Consider the following 17451-nt stretch of genomic DNA (forward strand, 5'->3'; position numbering starts at 1 on the left):
AATGGTGTGAAGTCTCAATCCAGAGAAAATAAAAAGTGCTATATGAGTGTGCTTCCTTATTATTGTTTTCTTGCTCTAACACAGGGAAAGAGGGGCTCCTTGAAAAGTAGTCTCTTTACAGACCCAAATACTTGTTAAAGTTCTCTAACCACAAAAGCTTAAAATGACGCTAGCTATGGTTCCACTTATTCAAAGCAACAGGGATCGCAGAAATCCGCAGGCCCACGGCAAACACTGGGGTTCATGATGACAAGAGTTTGAAGTCATGAGTCTCTCCATGAGTGCAACTAAAACACACTGAAACCCTCTGCTTACACACACACGTGTAACGCTGCTGAGAGATGTCAAACCTTAAAACGTATGGCACAGTGAACAATAACTTATAACAATAGCTCTCCTCTGTAAGGTGTAGGATTAAGGAGCTGAGGCCGCCGCGCTGCCTCTTATTAGTCAATGTGTGATGAGATGATGGGGATGAGAATCAAGGGACAATAACCCCCACACCTCCCAAATCAAACATTAATCAAGAAAATATTATTTTATGCTTTAAAAAGTTAGAATGCTATAAAATCGAGAGAAACAAATTTGGAGACACGCTGCTTTGTATAAGGAAATTCAATGGTATCTCTTGGTACTCATTTAGTCTTTTCCGTATAAATGCTTTCTTTTTTCATCACGGAATGGGATAAGTCATTAAATACATTTGAAAAGCAATGACAAACCCAAGGTACACTATATAGGCAGAAGTATGTGGACACCCCTTCAAAACCCGTTGCTGACAGGTGTAGAAAATCGAGCACTCAGCCATGCAATCTCTATAAAGAAACATTGGCAGTAGAATGGCCTTACTGAAGTGCTCAGTGACTTTTAACCGTGGCACAACTCAGTTCATCAAATTTCTTCCCTACTAATGTGAAGTCGAAACGTCTAGGAGCAACAATGGCTCAACCGCGAAGTGGTAGGCCACACAAGTTCACAGAATGGGACCACCGAGTGCGTAAAAATAGTCTGTCCTTGGTTGCAACACTCACTACCGAGCTCCAAACTACCTCCGGAAGCAACATAAGCACAATAGCTGTTTGTCAGAAGTTTCATGAAATGGGTTTCCACGGCCGAGCAGCCGCACACAAGCCTAAGATCACCATACATAATGCCAAGTGTCGGTTGGAGTGGTGTAAAGCTTGACGTAAATGGACTCTGGAGCAGTGGAAACGCATTTTTTGGAGTGATAAATCACGCTTCACTATCTGGCAGTCCAACGGACGAATTTGGGTTTGGCGAATGCCAGGAGAACGCTACCTGCCCGAATGCATAGTACCAACTGTTAAGTTTGGAGGAGGAATAATGGTCTGGGGCTGTTTTTCATGGTTCGGGCTAGGCCCTTCAGTTCCAGTGAAGGGAAATCTTAACGCTACAGCATACAATGACATTCTAGACGATTCTGTGCTTCCAACTTTGTGGCAACAGTTTGGGTAGGCCCTTTCCTGTTTCAGCATGACAATGCCTGCAAGCACAAAGCAAGGTCTATACAGAAATGGTTTGTTGAGATCGCTGTGGAAGAACTTGACTGGCGTGCACAGAGCCTTGACCTCAACTATGTCGAACACCTTTGGGATGAATTGGAAAACCGACCTCACCAATGCTCTTGTGGCTGAATGGAAGCAAGTCCCCACATCAATGTTCCAAAATCTAGTTGAAAGCCTTCCCAGAAGAGTGGAGACTGTTATAGCAGCAAGGTGGGGACCAACTCCCTATTAATGCCCATAATTTTGGAATGAGATGTTTGACGAGCAGATGTCCACATACTTTTGGCCATATAGCGTATATCGTGGGGTATGCAAAAATATTACAGGTCAGACACGATGATGGTGGTGGGTGGATATTCGATTTTTGGGAGGAAAAACCAAATACAGGTTCAATGTCCCTTTAGGTAACGGAGAGGAAAAGACAAGTTGGGAAAAGTCAGCAGAAATTATGAATAATGCTCAGGTGTCATACTGTATATAGGTAGAATTCTACAACTGTATACAGCTATTTACAAGATTTTCTTTCATTTATACAACATGACATGGTACCACTTCTTTAAATGATTTTGGACATTTTATCTTCCAAAATTCCTTAATCACAAAAGCCCCCCTCCCACCCCCCCCAAAAAAAATAAATCACATTAAAACATACATACTACAAGTCAACACAACTAACAAAATATATAACAACTCATATACACTGAAAGATCTGAGGTATTTCTGGTTTGAGGTGGTCTGTGGTTCATGAACAATATATATATTTTTTTGAGTTTTAGTTTTCTGTTCTATTTTTACTAGATTTTATTGTTTGTGTTGTTCTCTTTCACATCGGAAGCCTTGTCATCCCTACCAACGTACTTTTGCTCTTGTATGCACATTTAGTTAAATCTACTGAGATTTGTATGTGTAATGCACAGGGGGGGAAAAAAATGGAACACAGAAATATATTCATCTTTGAGTTGAAACAGCAGCATTGTAGACATTCACTGTTACATTATGGCATACGGAAATGTTGCGTGTCACTTTTCAGACAAAAAAAAGGTTCCTTTTTTTCTCTCTTCTAATGAACGAGAACATGTAACCAATCTGAATGAAGTGAAGTTTAAAATTGGTTGTTACGCTTGGTGCCCTGTCGAAAACCTTTCTACAATGCAGGACCTACCCGGTCAAAACTCAGAGTTTGGTCCCTGTGAGAAAGAGGTAAATAACGAAGGTACCAGGCAGTGACGCTTCAACTGTACTCCGCCCTCCCTCTCGACACTAGTGAAGGATATAGGCTTTTGCTGAGGCCTAAGATGGGCCTTCTGTGGATAGAGTCTAGGTCCTTAGCTCCCAATGTCCAATACACTCACTGAAACAAAATAAGAAATGACAGAAAAAAGGAAAAAAAGGGAAACGTTTAACTCATCTTCAGCTGTTTACGGCTGAAACTTTCTTTTCATGGTCTAAATTTCCATCCCTCTCCGCTACACATTCAGTCACTCTCACTGCACAAATAGTCACAAGCAAACACACACGCATTCATTCTCACACCCGAAACGCATACAAATCTTCACCATGGTCATGCACCTATTGTTGTTTTTGTAGTTTGTTTGGGCACCTTCAATGTTTAGACCATTTTGATCTCAGCTAAAAAGGTTTGAACCATGTCAGAAAAGCCCCTCTCACCAAAGTCTGCCCCCACTCTACCCATCAAAGGCTCTCGCTCTACTTTACGGGACGCATTGCGATATCACCTTAAATCATCATCTCCTGCCCCCTTGAGACTGGTTACCTGAGAAGTAGCTCCGTACCAAACAAAATGCACTATCCAGATGCTCTGGGAAGCAAGCCATTTTCTTTTGAACTTTTCAACATCCACTGATTAATATGCTATCGTCAACCCCATTCAGTCACCAGTATGAACAAAGCAAAATCCAAATTGAAACGAGTCCAGTTGCCTTCCACTTTTCCCTGTGTTCTAGAGACACCCGTTAGTTCCGAAGGTTTGTATAGCACGCTGTCGGAAAAGGAAAAGTTTTCTGAAAACTAAAATCCCTTGAGGAAGGTTAGTTGTGTGTAAGTCTTAATGTTCATATAAGGTTTTTGCAGCATTGATGTATTGTCCAACATGGTAGATGGTTGCTTAGTTGGTTGGTTTTGTCACAGGCAATCCTGTCCAGAAGACAGAAAGAGGAATAAACTAAACCCAAAGAAACGGCTGAGAGCTGAAAACGATTGAGGTACCTGCACCTTGTCAGCATTCATTAGTCGGCACCTGAATGCACTTTTGAGATGTCAATTTCTTTTTTTTTTGTAATTCTTTTTTTCTTGTCCTCTCTTGATAAAAACACAGTAGAGAAGAAGTGTGCTGGTAATATTGATCCGATTGGAAAGAAAATAACAATAATAATAATACATTTAAAAAAAGATGTCAGGATAAAACAGCAGCTGCATTCATGTTTTTTTTTCTTCTGAGATCGGCTGAAGCTGAAGAAGAACAAGACAAGGCTGTTTTGTTTGCTTGCATGTTGTCGCTCTGCGTTGGGTGGGTGGGTGTTGGTAGGGTGAGGTTGGGGCTCAGATACTGGACTCTTTGGGTGGCAAGTCCACGTTGGTGACAGAGGTCACCATGGAGACCAAGCAGTCTGAGGTAGGGGGGCTGGTCAGCCGGCGGATCTGCGAGATGCGCTCCTCCACGCAGCCGGCCGAAAGCCGCGCCTCGGCGTCATGGTCCCAGCACTCCTCTATTGTCTCACACATCGACTCTAGGCCCTGCGAGACACATCAGTTAGGACAGGAACATCATGTTGCAGGCCTGGGTGACATATTGTGGGAAATGGGAATCAAAACTGTACTGCTGTAAGGACATCCCAGTATTGACCCCCTGCTCTCTGCGTTGGAGACAAAGCGAAAATACTCACAGCGTGTTTGAGCCAGCAGTCCTTGAAGACCGGCCTCATCTTTTTGTGGACCACCACATCCTGTAAGTCCTCCAGGGACGGGTGCTGGCCGATCTCCTCCTCAAACGGCAGCATGTACTCATCCACTGGGCCTGACCATACAACACAACATCTTAGCATGGAACCCCACAAGCGATCAACATTCATGTGTACTCATTTGTCAATTACACTGCATTAAAAGTTCTCAGCCTGATTCTAATGTGGTATGATTGACGATAAATCAGCAAGTATGATCCTGTGTGTGCGTTTGGGTGTTAGTGTGTGACTCACCGTCGGCCGCCTTGCAGCGCGACACCAGCTCCCACAGCACCAGGCCCATGGAGTACATGTCTATCCTGAGGAAGGCATCCCGCTGAAAGTTAATGGCCCCTTCCAGGACCTCCGGCGCCATGTAGCGCCTGGTACCCACCTGCACGACAGACAAGACACTGTCAGACTAGGTCCCCTACACGCTCTCACACACTTCCTTTTCAATGTTGCGCGAGTACATGAGCTAGCTTTAAAACAGTGTCTCCATTATGTTTTTTGTTCATAAACTCAGCACAAAAGAAACATCCCTTTTTCAGGATCCTGTCTTTCAAAGATAAATTCATAAAAATCCAAATAACTTCACAGATCTTCATTGTAAAGGGTTTATACACTGTTTCACCATGCTTGTTCAATGAACCATAAACAATTAATGAACATGCACCTGTGGAACGGTCGTTAAGACACTAACAGCTTACAGACGGTAGGCAATTAAGGTCACAGTTATGAAAACTTAGGACACTAAAGAGGCCTTTCTACTGACTGAAAAACACCCAGGGTCGCTCAGGGTCCCTGCTCATCTGTGTGAACGTGCCTTAGGTATGCTGCAAGGAGGCATGAGGACTGCAGATGTGGCCAGGGTAATAAATTGCAATGTCTGTACTGTGAGACGCCTAAGACAGCACTACAGGGAGACAGGACGGACAGCTGATCGTCCTCGCAGTGGCAGACCACGTGCAACAATACCTGCACAGGATCGGTACATTCGTACATCACACCTGCGGGACAGGCACAGGATGGCAACAACAACTGCCCAAGTTACACCAGGAACGCACAATCCCTCCATCAGTGCTCAGACTGTCCGCAATAGGCTGAGAGAGGCTGGACTGAGGGCTTGTAGGCCTGTTGTAAGGCAGGTCCTCACCAGACATCACCGGCAACAACATCGCCTATGGGTACAAACCCACCGTCGTTGGACCAGACAGGACTGGCAAAAAGTGCTCTTCACTGACGAGTCACAGTTTTGTCTCACCAGGGGTGATGGTCGGATTCGCGTTTATCGACAAAGGAATGAGCGTTACACCGAGGCCTGTACTCTGGAGCGGGATCGATTTGGAGGTGGAGGGTCCGTCATGGTTTAGGGCGGTGTGTCACAGCATCATCGGACTGAGCTTATTGTCATTGCAGGCAATCTCAAAGCTGTGCGCATTGAGGGAAGACATCTTCCTCCCTCATGTGGTACCCTTCCTGCAGGCTCATCCTGACATGACACTCCAGCATGACAATGCCACCAGCCATACTGCTCGTTCTGTGCGTGATTTCCTGCAAGACAAGAATGTCAGTGTTCTACCGTGGCCAGCGAAGAGGCCAGATCTCAATCCCATTGAGCACGTCTGGGACCTGTTGGATCAGAGGGTGAGGGCTAGGGCCATTCCCCCCAGAAATGTCAGGAAACTTGCAAGTGCCTTGGTGGAAGAGTGGGGTAACATCTCACAGCAAGAACTGGCAAATCTGGTGTAGTCCATGAGGAGGAGATGCACTGCAGTACTTAATGCAGCTGGTGGCCACACCAGATACTGACTGTTACTTTTGAATAATGTGTCCCTTTGTTCAGGGACACATTATTCAATTTCTGTTAGTCACATGTCTGTGGAACTTGTACAGTTTGTCTCAGTTGTTGAATCTTGTTATGTTCATACAAATATTTACACATGTTAAGTTTGCTGAAAGGAGGTTTCTTTTTTTCTGAGTTTAGTTAGTACAATCTTTAAAGCAGTGTCTCCATGATGTTCTTTGTTCATAGTTCGTACAATCTTTAAAGCAGTGTCTCCATGATGTTCTTTGTTCATAGTTAGTACGATCTTTAAAGCAGTGTCTCCATGATGTTCTTTGTTCATAGTTAGTATGATCTTTAAAGCAGTGTCTCCATGATGTTCTTTGTTCATAGTTCGTACAATCTTTAAAGCAGTGTCTCCATGATGTTCTTTGTTCATAGTTAGTATGATCTTTAAAGCAGTGTCTCCATGATGTTCTTTGTTCATAGTTAGTATGATCTTTAAAGCAGTGTCTCCATGATGTTCTTTGTTCATAGTTCGTACAATCTTTAAAGCAGTGTCTCCATGATGTTCTTTGTTCATAGTTCGTACAATCTTTAAAGCAGTGTCTCCATGATGGTCTTTGTTCATAGTTAGTATGATCTTTAAAGCAGTGTCTCCATGATGTTCTTTGTTCATAGTTAGTATGATCTTTAAAGCAGTGTCTCCATGATGTTCTTTGTTCATAGTTCGTACAATCTTTAAAGCAGTGTCTCCATGATGGTCTTTGTTCATAGTTAGTATGATCTTTAAAGCAGTGTCTCCATGATGTTCTTTGTTCATAGTTAGTATGATCTTTAAAGCAGTGTCTCCATGATGTTCTTTGTTCATAGATAGTATGATCTTTAAAGCAGTGTCTCCATGATGGTCTTTGTTCATAGTTAGTATGATCTTTAAAGCAGTGTCTCCATGATGTTCTTTGTTCATAGTTAGTATGATCTTTAAAGCAGTGTCTCCATGATGTTCTTTGTTCATAGTTAGTATGATCTTTAAAGCAGTGTCTCCATGATGGTCTTTGTTCATAGTTAGTATGATCTTTAAAGCAGTGTCTCCATGATGGTCTTTGTTCATAGTTAGTACGATCTTTAAAGCAGTGTCTCCATGATGGTCTTTGTTCATAGTTAGTACGATCTTTAAAGCAGTGTCTCCATGATGTTCTTTGTTCATAGTTAGTATTATCTTTAAAGCAGTGTCTCCATGATGGTCTTTGTTCATAGATAGTACGATCGATTTACTTGTCAGAAATATCTCCCTGATTCCTGTTTACGGATGAAAAGTAGTTAACTAAAATCGGGAACGGGGCGCCATATGGGACGGACTGATGGTGACACACTCACCTGGCCATGAGTGTCCCCTGGGGGCTTGCCCGGCTCGAACCGCACCGCCAGCCCAAAGTCTCCGATGATGGCCGTCAGGTCCGTCCGCAGCATCACGTTCTTACTCTTAAAGTCCCTGGAGGGGAGAAGGAAAAGAGGATGGGGGGGGATCAGTGATGGTGTAGAGCAGGGCTATTGAAGTACACGGCAGCAGGGCTATTGAAGTACACGGCAGCAGGGCTATTGAAGTGCACGGCAGCAGGGCTATTGAAGTGCACGGCAGCAGGGCTATTGAAGGGCACGGCAGCAGGGCTATTGAAGGGCACGGCAGCAGGGCTATTGAACGGCACGGCAGCAGGGCTATTGAACGGCACGGCAGCAGGGCTATTGAACGGCACGGCAGCAGGGCTATTGAACGGCACGGCAGCAGGGCTATTGAACGGCACGGCAGCAGGGCTATTGAACGGCACGGCAGCAGGGCTATTGAAGGACACGGCAGCAGGGCTATTGAAGGACACGGCAGCAGGGCTATTGAAGGACACGGCAGCAGGGCTATTGAAGGACACGGCAGCAGGGCTATTGAAGGACACGGCAGCAGGGCTATTGAAGGACACGGCAGCAGGGCTATTGAAGGACACGGCAGCAGGGCTATTGAAGGACACGGCAGCAGGGCTATTGAAGGACACGGCAGCAGGGCTATTGAACGACACGGCAGCAGGGCTATTGAACGGCACGGCAGCAGGGCTATTGAACGGCACGGCAGCAGGGCTATTGAGCGGCACGGCAGCAGGGCTATTGAGCGGCACGGCAGCAGGGCTATTGAGCGGCACGGCAGCAGGGCTATTGAACGGCACGGCAGCAGGGCTATTGAACGGCACGGCAGCAGGGCTATTGAACGGCACGGCAGCAGGGCTATTGAAGGACACGGCAGCAGGGCTATTGAAGGACACGGCAGCAGGGCTATTGAAGGACACGGCAGCAGGGCTATTGAAGGACACGGCAGCAGGGCTATTGAAGGACACGGCAGCAGGGCTATTGAAGGACACGGCAGCAGGGCTATTGAAGGACACGGCAGCAGGGCTATTGAACGGCACGGCAGCAGGGCTATTGAAGGGCACGGCAGCAGGGCTATTGAACGACACGGCAGCAGGGCTATTGAACGACACGGCAGCAGGGCTATTGAAGGACACGGCAGCAGGGCTATTGAAGGACACGGCAGCAGGGCTATTGAAGGACACGGCAGCAGGGCTATTGAACGACACGGCAGCAGGGCTATTGAAGGACACGGCAGCAGGGCTATTGAAGGACACGGCAGCAGGGCTATTGAAGGACACGGCAGCAGGGCTATTGAACGGCACGGCAGCAGGGCTATTGAAGGGCACGGCAGCAGGGCTATTGAAGGACACGGCAGCAGGGCTATTGAACGGCACGGCAGCAGGGCTATTGAACGGCACGGCAGCAGGGCTATTTAACGGCACGGCAGCAGGGCTATTTAACGGCACGGCAGCAGGGCTATTTAACGGCACGGCAGCAGGGCTATTTAACGGCACGGCAGCAGGGCTATTGAACGACACGGCAGCAGGGCTATTGAAGGACACGGCAGCAGGGCTATTGAAGGACACGGCAGCAGGGCTATTGAAGTACACGGCAGCAGGGCTATTGAAGTACACGGCAGCAGGGCTATTGAAGGGCACGGCAGCAGGGCTATTGAACGGCACGGCAGCAGGGCTATTGAACGGCACGGCAGCAGGGCTATTGAACGGCACGGCAGCAGGGCTAATGAACGGCACGGCAGCAGGGCTATTGAACGGCACGGCAGCAGGGCTATTGAACGGCACGGCAGCAGGGCTATTGAACGGCACGGCAGCAGGGCTATTTAATGGCAAAAGAAAAGCGTTTTCTTATCAGACAAGTTCAGGTAATACCTCCCCATTTCAAAACGTTGCCTGCCTACTGAACCAGAGCCTGGTTTTCTTTTCTACCAGTTCAATTAACGTCAGTGATTGGCCTGAGAGTTTCCTTCCCTGGTGTCCAAGGTCTGAAAAGGACCATATAGTATTTCATTGAATAACCCTGGCTTAGAGAGATAGGATTGGCCCCACAACTGGTTTGGGATCAGTTGGCCCTTTGTCATGATCCGTCTTATCATGAACTACACACAAATAAAGAAGACCCGCTGCCCACAGAGAACGGTCCTGTCTAGACTTATGGCACAGTTTAATCAGAACAGAGACCTGCTGCCCGCAGAGAAAGGTCCTGTCTAGACTTATGGCACAGTTTAATCAGAACAGAGACCTGCTGCCCGCAGAGAAAGGTCCTGTCTAGACTTATGGCACAGTTTAATCAGAACAGAAAGACCCGCTGCCCGCAGAGAAAGGTCCTGTCTAGAATTATGGCACAGTTTGATCAGAACTGAGAAACCCGCTGCCCACAGAGAACAGTCCTGTCTAGACTTATGGCACAGTTTGATCAGAACTGAGAAACCCGCTGCCCACAGACAGAGAAAGGTCCTGTCTAGACTCATGGCACAGTTTAATCAGAACAGAGAAACCCGCTGCCCACAGAGAAAGGTCCTGTCTAGACTCAAGGCACAGTTTTATCAGAACAGAAAGACCCGCTGCCCACAGAGAAAGGTCCTGTCTAGACTCATGGCACAGTTTAATCAGAACAGAAAGACCCGCTGCCCACAGAGAAAGGTCCTTTCTAGACTCATGGCACAGTTTAATCAGAACTGAATTGAAGTGTTTTTCTAATGGCATAAAGTGTAAACGATTTTGATTTCCTTCAGTCAAATACAATTGCAGTTAAGAGGTTTGAGTGCTGTTAAAAGAACAGATACCCTCAAGGATGGATCCCTCCGGATTGTAGAATGACGACACTTGGGCCCGCAGAGTGAACAAAAATGTAGCATAATCATTTCTACGGTATAGGATTACCTTAACTTACCAGATAGGTCAATGAGAAAACAGAAATGCTGCTCGAACCAGACCCCAAGTCTAATGTCTCGCATTCTTCTCACACAAACCAGTCCTTACCTGTGAGCGATGGCCGGTTTGGGTCCCTCTCCTTTGTAGCGAGGAACGTCCTCATGCAGGTAGGCCAGCCCGCAGGCCATGGTCTCAGAGATGTGACACAGCTCAGTCCAGCTGATCGCGTTCCCCTTCAGATAGTCTGTCAGGGAGCCCTGGAGTATACACACAGGCAGACATACACAGAACAAGAGAGAAAGAGCGAGAGAGAGCGAAAGAGAAAGGATGAGCGAGAGAGAGAAAAAGAGAAAGTGAGAAGTGGAGCTGTTAACAACAAGATAAAGTAAGACATTCCGAGAGCACACTAAATAACTTTTCAATGATTGAACTGGGGAAAATATAAGTGTATTTGACCGCAGAGACAGGGTTGCTATCATTCATACATAGTTTATTGTCCAAGATCAATGAAGGCCAGCCACTGAGGTCTGTCAAATCGAGTGCTATTAAACTGTAGCAAAACAACTTTCGCGGAATTGAAAATTCAACAGCGAGGAAAATAAAAAGGCAATACCTCGGATAGGGATGGGCACAGTTATTTGAATATCCAAACCAAAAAAAGTCACGGGGTCTAAACACTTTCCGAAGGCATTGTGTGTATATACAGTACCAGTGAAAAGCTTAGACACCACTACTCATTCCAGGATTTATTTTATATTTTTACTATTTTCTAAATAGTAGAATAGAAGTGAAGACATCGAAACTATGACATAAAACATATGGAATTATGAAGTAACCAAAAAGTGTTAAAAAAATCTAAATATATTTTATATTTGAGATTCTTCAAAGTAGCCACCCTTTGCCTTGATAACAGCTTTGCACACTCTTGGGATTCTCTCAACCAGCTTCATCAGGTTGTCACCTGGAATGCATTTAAATGAACAGGTGTGCCTTGTTAAAAGTTAATTTTCTTTCCTTCTTAATGTATTTGAGACAATCAGTTGTGTTGCGACAAGGTAGGGGTGGTATACAGAAGATAGCCCTATTTGTTAAAAGACCAAGTCCAAATTATGGCAAGAACAGCTCAAATAAGCAAAGAGAAACGACAGGCCTTCATTACTTTAAGACATGAAGGTCAGTCAATGCGGAATATTTCAAGGACTTTGAACGTTTCTTCAAGTGCAGTCGCAAAAACCCATCAAGCGCTATGATGAAACTGTCTCTCATGAGGACTGCCACAAGAAGACCCAGAGTTGCCTCTGTTACCTCTAATGAATTTATCCTCTGCACCAGACTCAGAAATTGAAGCCCAAATAAATGCTTCACAGAGTTCAAGTAACAGAAACATCTCAACATCAACTGTTCAGAGGAGACTGCATGAATCAGGCCTTCATGGTCGAATTGCTGCAAAGAAACCACTACTAAAGGACACCGTTAAGAAGTAGAGACTTGCTTGGGCCAAGAAACACAAGCAATGGACATTAGACCGGTGGAAATCTGTCCTTTGGTCTGATGAGTCCAAATTTGAGATTTTTGGTTCAAACCGCCCCGTCTTTGTGAGACGCAGAGTAGGTGAACAGATGATCTCCGCACGTGTGGTTCCCATCATGAAGCATGGAGGAGGTGGTGTGATGGTGTGGGGGTGCTTTGCTGGTGACACTGTCTGATTTATTTAGAATTCGAGGCACACTTAACCTGTTAGGGCTAGGGGGCAGTATTGACACGGCTGGATAAAAAAAACATACCCGATTTAATCTGGTTACCACTCCTACCCAGTAACTAGAATATGCATATACTTATTACATATGGATAGAAAACACCCTAAATTTTCTAAAACTGTTTGAATGGTGTCTGTGAGTATAACAGAACTCATTTGGCAGGCAAAACCCTGAGACATTTTCTGACAGGAAGTGGATACCTGATGTGTTGTATTACCTTTAAACCTATCCCATTGAAAAACACAGGGGCTGAGGAATATTTTGGCACTTCCTATTGCTTCCGCTAGATGTCACCAGCCTTTACAAAGTGTTTTGAGTCTTCTGGAGGGAGATCTGACCGAACAAGAGCCATGGAACGATGATGGCCCATTAGACACCTGGCGCGCGAGTTCATGTTGGGTACCCTCGTTCCAATACGTTATAAAAGAGTATGCATTCGTCCACCTTGAATATTATTCATGTTCTGGTTAAAAAAGGCCCTAATGATTTATGCTATATAACGTTTGACATGTTTGAACGAACGTAAATATTTTTTTCCCCTCGTTCATGACGAGAAGTCCGGCTGGCTTAGATCATGTGCTAACAAGACGGAGATTTTTGGACATAAATGATGAGCTTTTTTGAACAAAACTACATTCGTTATGGACCTGTGATACCTGGAAGTGACATCTGATGAAGAGAATCAAAGGTAATGGATTATTTACATAGTATTTTCGATTTTAGATCTCCCCAACATGACGTCTAGTCTGTATCGCAACACGTATTTTTCTGGGCGCAGTGCTCAGATTATTGCAAAGTGTGATTTCCCAGTAAGGTTATTTTTAAATCTGGCAAGTTGATTGCGTTCAAGAGATGTAAATCTATAATTCTTTAAATGACAATATAATATTTTACCAATGTTTTCTAATTTTTATTATTTAATTTGTGACGCTGACTTGACTGCCGGTTATTGGAGGGAAACGATTTTCATTTTAGCTGGTTTTATGGTTTTGGTGACCCTGTCTTTGAATTGACAAAACATTACACACAACTCTTGTAAATGTACTGTCCTAACATACTCTAAATTTATGCTTTCGCCGTAAAACCTTTTTGAAATCGTAAAACGTGGTTAGATTAAGGAGATGTTTATCTTTCAAAGGGTGTAAAATAGTTGTATGTTTGAAAAATTTGAATTTTGACATTTATTTGGATTCAAATTTGCCGCTCTTGAAATGCACCTGCTGTTGATGGAGTGCACCACGGGTGGGACGCTTGCGTCCCACCTAGCCCATAGAGGTTAACCAGCATGGCTACTACAGCATTCTGCAGCGATACGCCATCCCATCTGGATGCGCTTCGTGGGACTATCATTTGTTTTTCAACAGGACAATGACCCAAAACACACCTCCAGGCTGTGTAAGGGCTATTTGACCAAGAAGGAGAGTGATGGAGTGCTGCTTCAGATAACCTGGCCTTCACAATCACCTGACCTCAACCCAATTGAGATGGATTTTGATGAGTTGGACCACAGAGTGAAGGAAAAGCAGCCAACAAGTGCTCAGCATATGTGGGAACTCCTTCAAGACTGTTGGAAAAGCATTCCAGGTGAAGCTGGTTGAGAGAATGCCAAAAGTGTGCAAATCTGTCAAGGCAAAGGGTGGCTACTTTGAAGAATCTCAAAAATATTTTGATTCGTTTAACAATTTTTCAGTTACTACATGATTCCATATGTGTTATTTCATAGTTTTGATGTACTCACCATTATTCTACAACGTAGAAAAAAGTAATGATATAGAAAAACCCTTGAATGAGTAGGTTCTCAAAACTTTTGACCGGTAGAGTGACTGTGGTTTATATAAATTCATCAAAAAAATAAACGTCCCTTTTTCAGGACCGTGTCTTTAAAAGATCATTTGTAAAAATCCAAATAACTTCACAGATCTTCATTGTAAAGGGTTTAAACACTGTTTCCCATGCTTGTTCCATGAACCATAAACAATTCATGAACATACACCTGTGGAACGGTCATTAAGACACTAACAGCTTACAGACGGTAGGCAATTAAGGTCACAGTTATGAAAACTTAGGACACTAAAGAGGCCTTTCTACTGACTCTGAAAAACACCAAAAGAAAGATGCCCAGGGTCCCTGCTCATCTGTGTGAACGTGCCTTAGTTATGCTGCAAGGAGGCATGAGGACTGCAGATGTGGCCAGTGCAATAAATTGCAACGTCCGTACTGTGAGACGCCTAAGATAGCGCTACAGGGAGACAGGACGGACAGCTGATCGTCCTCGCAGTGGCAGACCACATGTAACAACACCTGCACAGGACCGGTACACCTGCGGGACAGGTACAGGATGGCAACAACAACTGCCCGAGTTACACCAGGAATGCACAATCCCTCCATCAGTGCTCAGACTGTCTGCAATAGGCTGAGAGAGGCTGGACTGAGGGCTTGTAGGCCTGTTATAAGGCAGATCCTCACTAGACATCACCGGCAACAACGTCACCCATGGGCACAAACCCACCGTCGCTGGACCAGACAGGACTGGCAAAAAGTGCTCTTCACTGACAAGTCACAGTTTTGTCTCACCGGGGGTGATGGTCGGATTCGCGTTTATCGTCAAAGGAATGAGCGTTACACTGAGGTCTGTACTCTGGAGCGGGATCGATTTGGAGGTGGAGGGTCCGTCATGGTCTGGGGTGGTGTGTCACGCATCATCGGACTGAGCTTGTCGTCATTGCCTGCAATCTCAATGCTGTGCGTTACAGGGAACTGGTGCAGTCCATGAGGAGGAGATGCACTGCAGTACTTAATGCAGCTGGTGGCCACACCAGATACTGACTGTTACTTTGAATTTTGACCGCCCCTTTGTTCAGTGACACATTATTCCATTTCTGTTAGTCACATGTCTGTGGAACTTGTTCAGTTTATGTCTCAGTTGTTGAATCTTGTTATGTTCATACAAATATTTACACGTGTTCATTTTCTGAAAATAAACACAGTTGACAGTCAGAGGACGTTTCTTTTTTTGCTGAGATATATACATACATACATACATACATACATACATACATACATACATACATACATACATACATACATACATACATACATACATACATACATACATACATACCTATTTTAATGGTAAGGCTTTGTCTAAAATGTGACATTGCTACATACTAGGATACACCATGACATTCAACATTTTTATAAAACAGTTTTGTTTTTCTGAGTGCGCCCGATAAAAAGCAGTGTCCGGTAACCTACACACGTTTCATGCCTGTAGCTTGTTGTTATAGTCGGTCAATGACAGCGGCGCTACAGTCAGAGGCTACATGTGTAGAAAGTGAAGTAGACAAGGACAGGGAGCGCAGCAAAATAGACACAATTAGCCTTGTTAGCTAGCTAGCTAGCTGGCCAGCTTAGCTGGCTAGTGTAGCTAGATAGCTTCTTTATATCGATTTGATGCAGTCAAGCCAGACACTACCAGATGAGATGTTAGAGAACCTATCGCAGTAACAATTATGTCCAACTTGCGCGAGTAGTTTGGCTACTTTTTCACTCTCCCTCAGTGTCACACAACAGCCCTGCTCCTCCCCTGCCCCTACACCACCCTTCTGTGCTGAAACAACTAGCAGAGTGCACCGCCTCTCCCGAGTTGAGCGAGCAAGTTCCCATTAAAAAAAATACATCTTTAAAACATTTATTTTAACTATCTAGATTTTGTAAAAATTAAAATAAAAAAATACATTTTAAAAGTGAAATAATTTCAAACTCCCATCCCTACTCTCGGAGAAACAAAACAAAGTGTTCTAAGTGTCAATAAGTAAATAGTGGGTTTCTGTAGCAAGCCTGATATAGAAGGCTAGAGAACATTGCTAAAGCTCAGTGGTGGGATCTTGTGGGGGCTAATTGATGTAAACGAATGACCCAGACTTGAAACAGCTAGTTATACACGTCTTTGCTGAGAGATACCCCAAACTGGATGTAATAATGTCATCACTTTAATGCCCCTCCCCCAAACCCCTCCCACCCTAACCACCCCTCACCTTAACACCTCTCCCTCCACCCCCGTTTGCCCTACTCCACCTCCTCACCCTCTGGTGGAATTCAGAGATGAGCCACAGCTCCATCTCCAGGTTGGTCCCTCGTTTCTCGGCCGCAATGTAGCGCAGCAGGTTCTCGTGCTTCATCCCCGGCGTGAGGAACACGTCCCGCTCATTCATCCACGACTGCTTATCCTGTGGGAGGACACACAAACGTTACATCAACGCTTCAGAGGGTACACAAACAGAGAGAATGTTACATCAACAGTTCAGAGGGTACACAAACAGAGAGAATGTTACGTCAACAGTTCAGAGGGTACACAAACAGAGAGAATGTTACATCAATGCTTCAGAGGGTACACAAACAGAGAGAATGTTACATCAACGCTTCAGAGGGTACACAAACAGAGAGAATGTTACATCAACAGTTCAGAGGGTACGCACAAATGGAGGGAAAGTTACATCAACTCTTCAGCCACTTACCTGAATGGGGAAGACCTTGACAGCCACGTATTCATTCATCATCTGGGCCTTCCACACGCAGCCGAAGCGCCCCCTTGCCTTGATCTCCAGCAACTGCAGGGGTTTGAGCCCCACCAGGGGGGAAGGAGGAGGAACTAGGCCAGGATCCTGGTAGATAAATAGGTCAGAGGTCAGTACAGATAAACGCTGGGACATTACATTCAACAAGCCTATGAGGATCGAGTGCCGCTCACAACATACTTACAACTTCTATAATAACTGGAGCTTTGATATCAAATGAAAAACTTCTAAAACTCTGTTGCAAAATAGTTTAACAAATAAACCCTAGATCTAAACATGCGAAAGACTGTCAGTAATATACTAACAACAGTCCTATAGGAGGGACCTATATCACAGTGGTCCTATAGAAGGGACCTATATCACAGTGGTCCTATAGGAGGGACCTATATCACAGGGCAGTGGTCCTATAGGAGGGACCTATATCACAGTGGTCCTATAGGAGGGACCTATATCACAGTGGTCCTATAGGAGGGACCTATATCACAGTGGTCCTATAGGAGGGACCTATATCACAGTGGCCCTATAGGAGGGACCTATATCACAGTGGCCCTATAGGAGGGACCTA

The 17451-nt window shown here is 44.9% G+C and overlaps 1 protein-coding gene across 1 annotated transcript in view; it reads right to left on the minus strand.

Moving 5' to 3' along the window:
- Nucleotides 1-2032: 2032 nt before the first annotated feature.
- Nucleotides 2033-17451, minus strand: part of LOC100136506 (activin receptor type-2B) — a 57173-nt gene continuing 41754 nt past the window's right edge. Inside the window, exons 5-11 of the mRNA XM_014159620.2 lie at nt 16827-16973; nt 16395-16538; nt 10661-10809; nt 7647-7761; nt 4739-4877; nt 4430-4560; nt 2033-4280 (exon numbers count right to left, since the gene is read on the minus strand). Of these exons, the coding sequence (XP_014015095.1) occupies nt 4086-4280; nt 4430-4560; nt 4739-4877; nt 7647-7761; nt 10661-10809; nt 16395-16538; nt 16827-16973 (1020 nt within the window). The 3' untranslated portion in view covers nt 2033-4085. The remainder of the gene's footprint in view (nt 4281-4429; nt 4561-4738; nt 4878-7646; nt 7762-10660; nt 10810-16394; nt 16539-16826; nt 16974-17451) is intronic.

Source organism: Salmo salar, chromosome ssa19 (genome assembly GCF_905237065.1).
Source record: "Salmo salar chromosome ssa19, Ssal_v3.1, whole genome shotgun sequence".
NCBI lineage: Eukaryota > Metazoa > Chordata > Actinopteri > Salmoniformes > Salmonidae > Salmo > Salmo salar.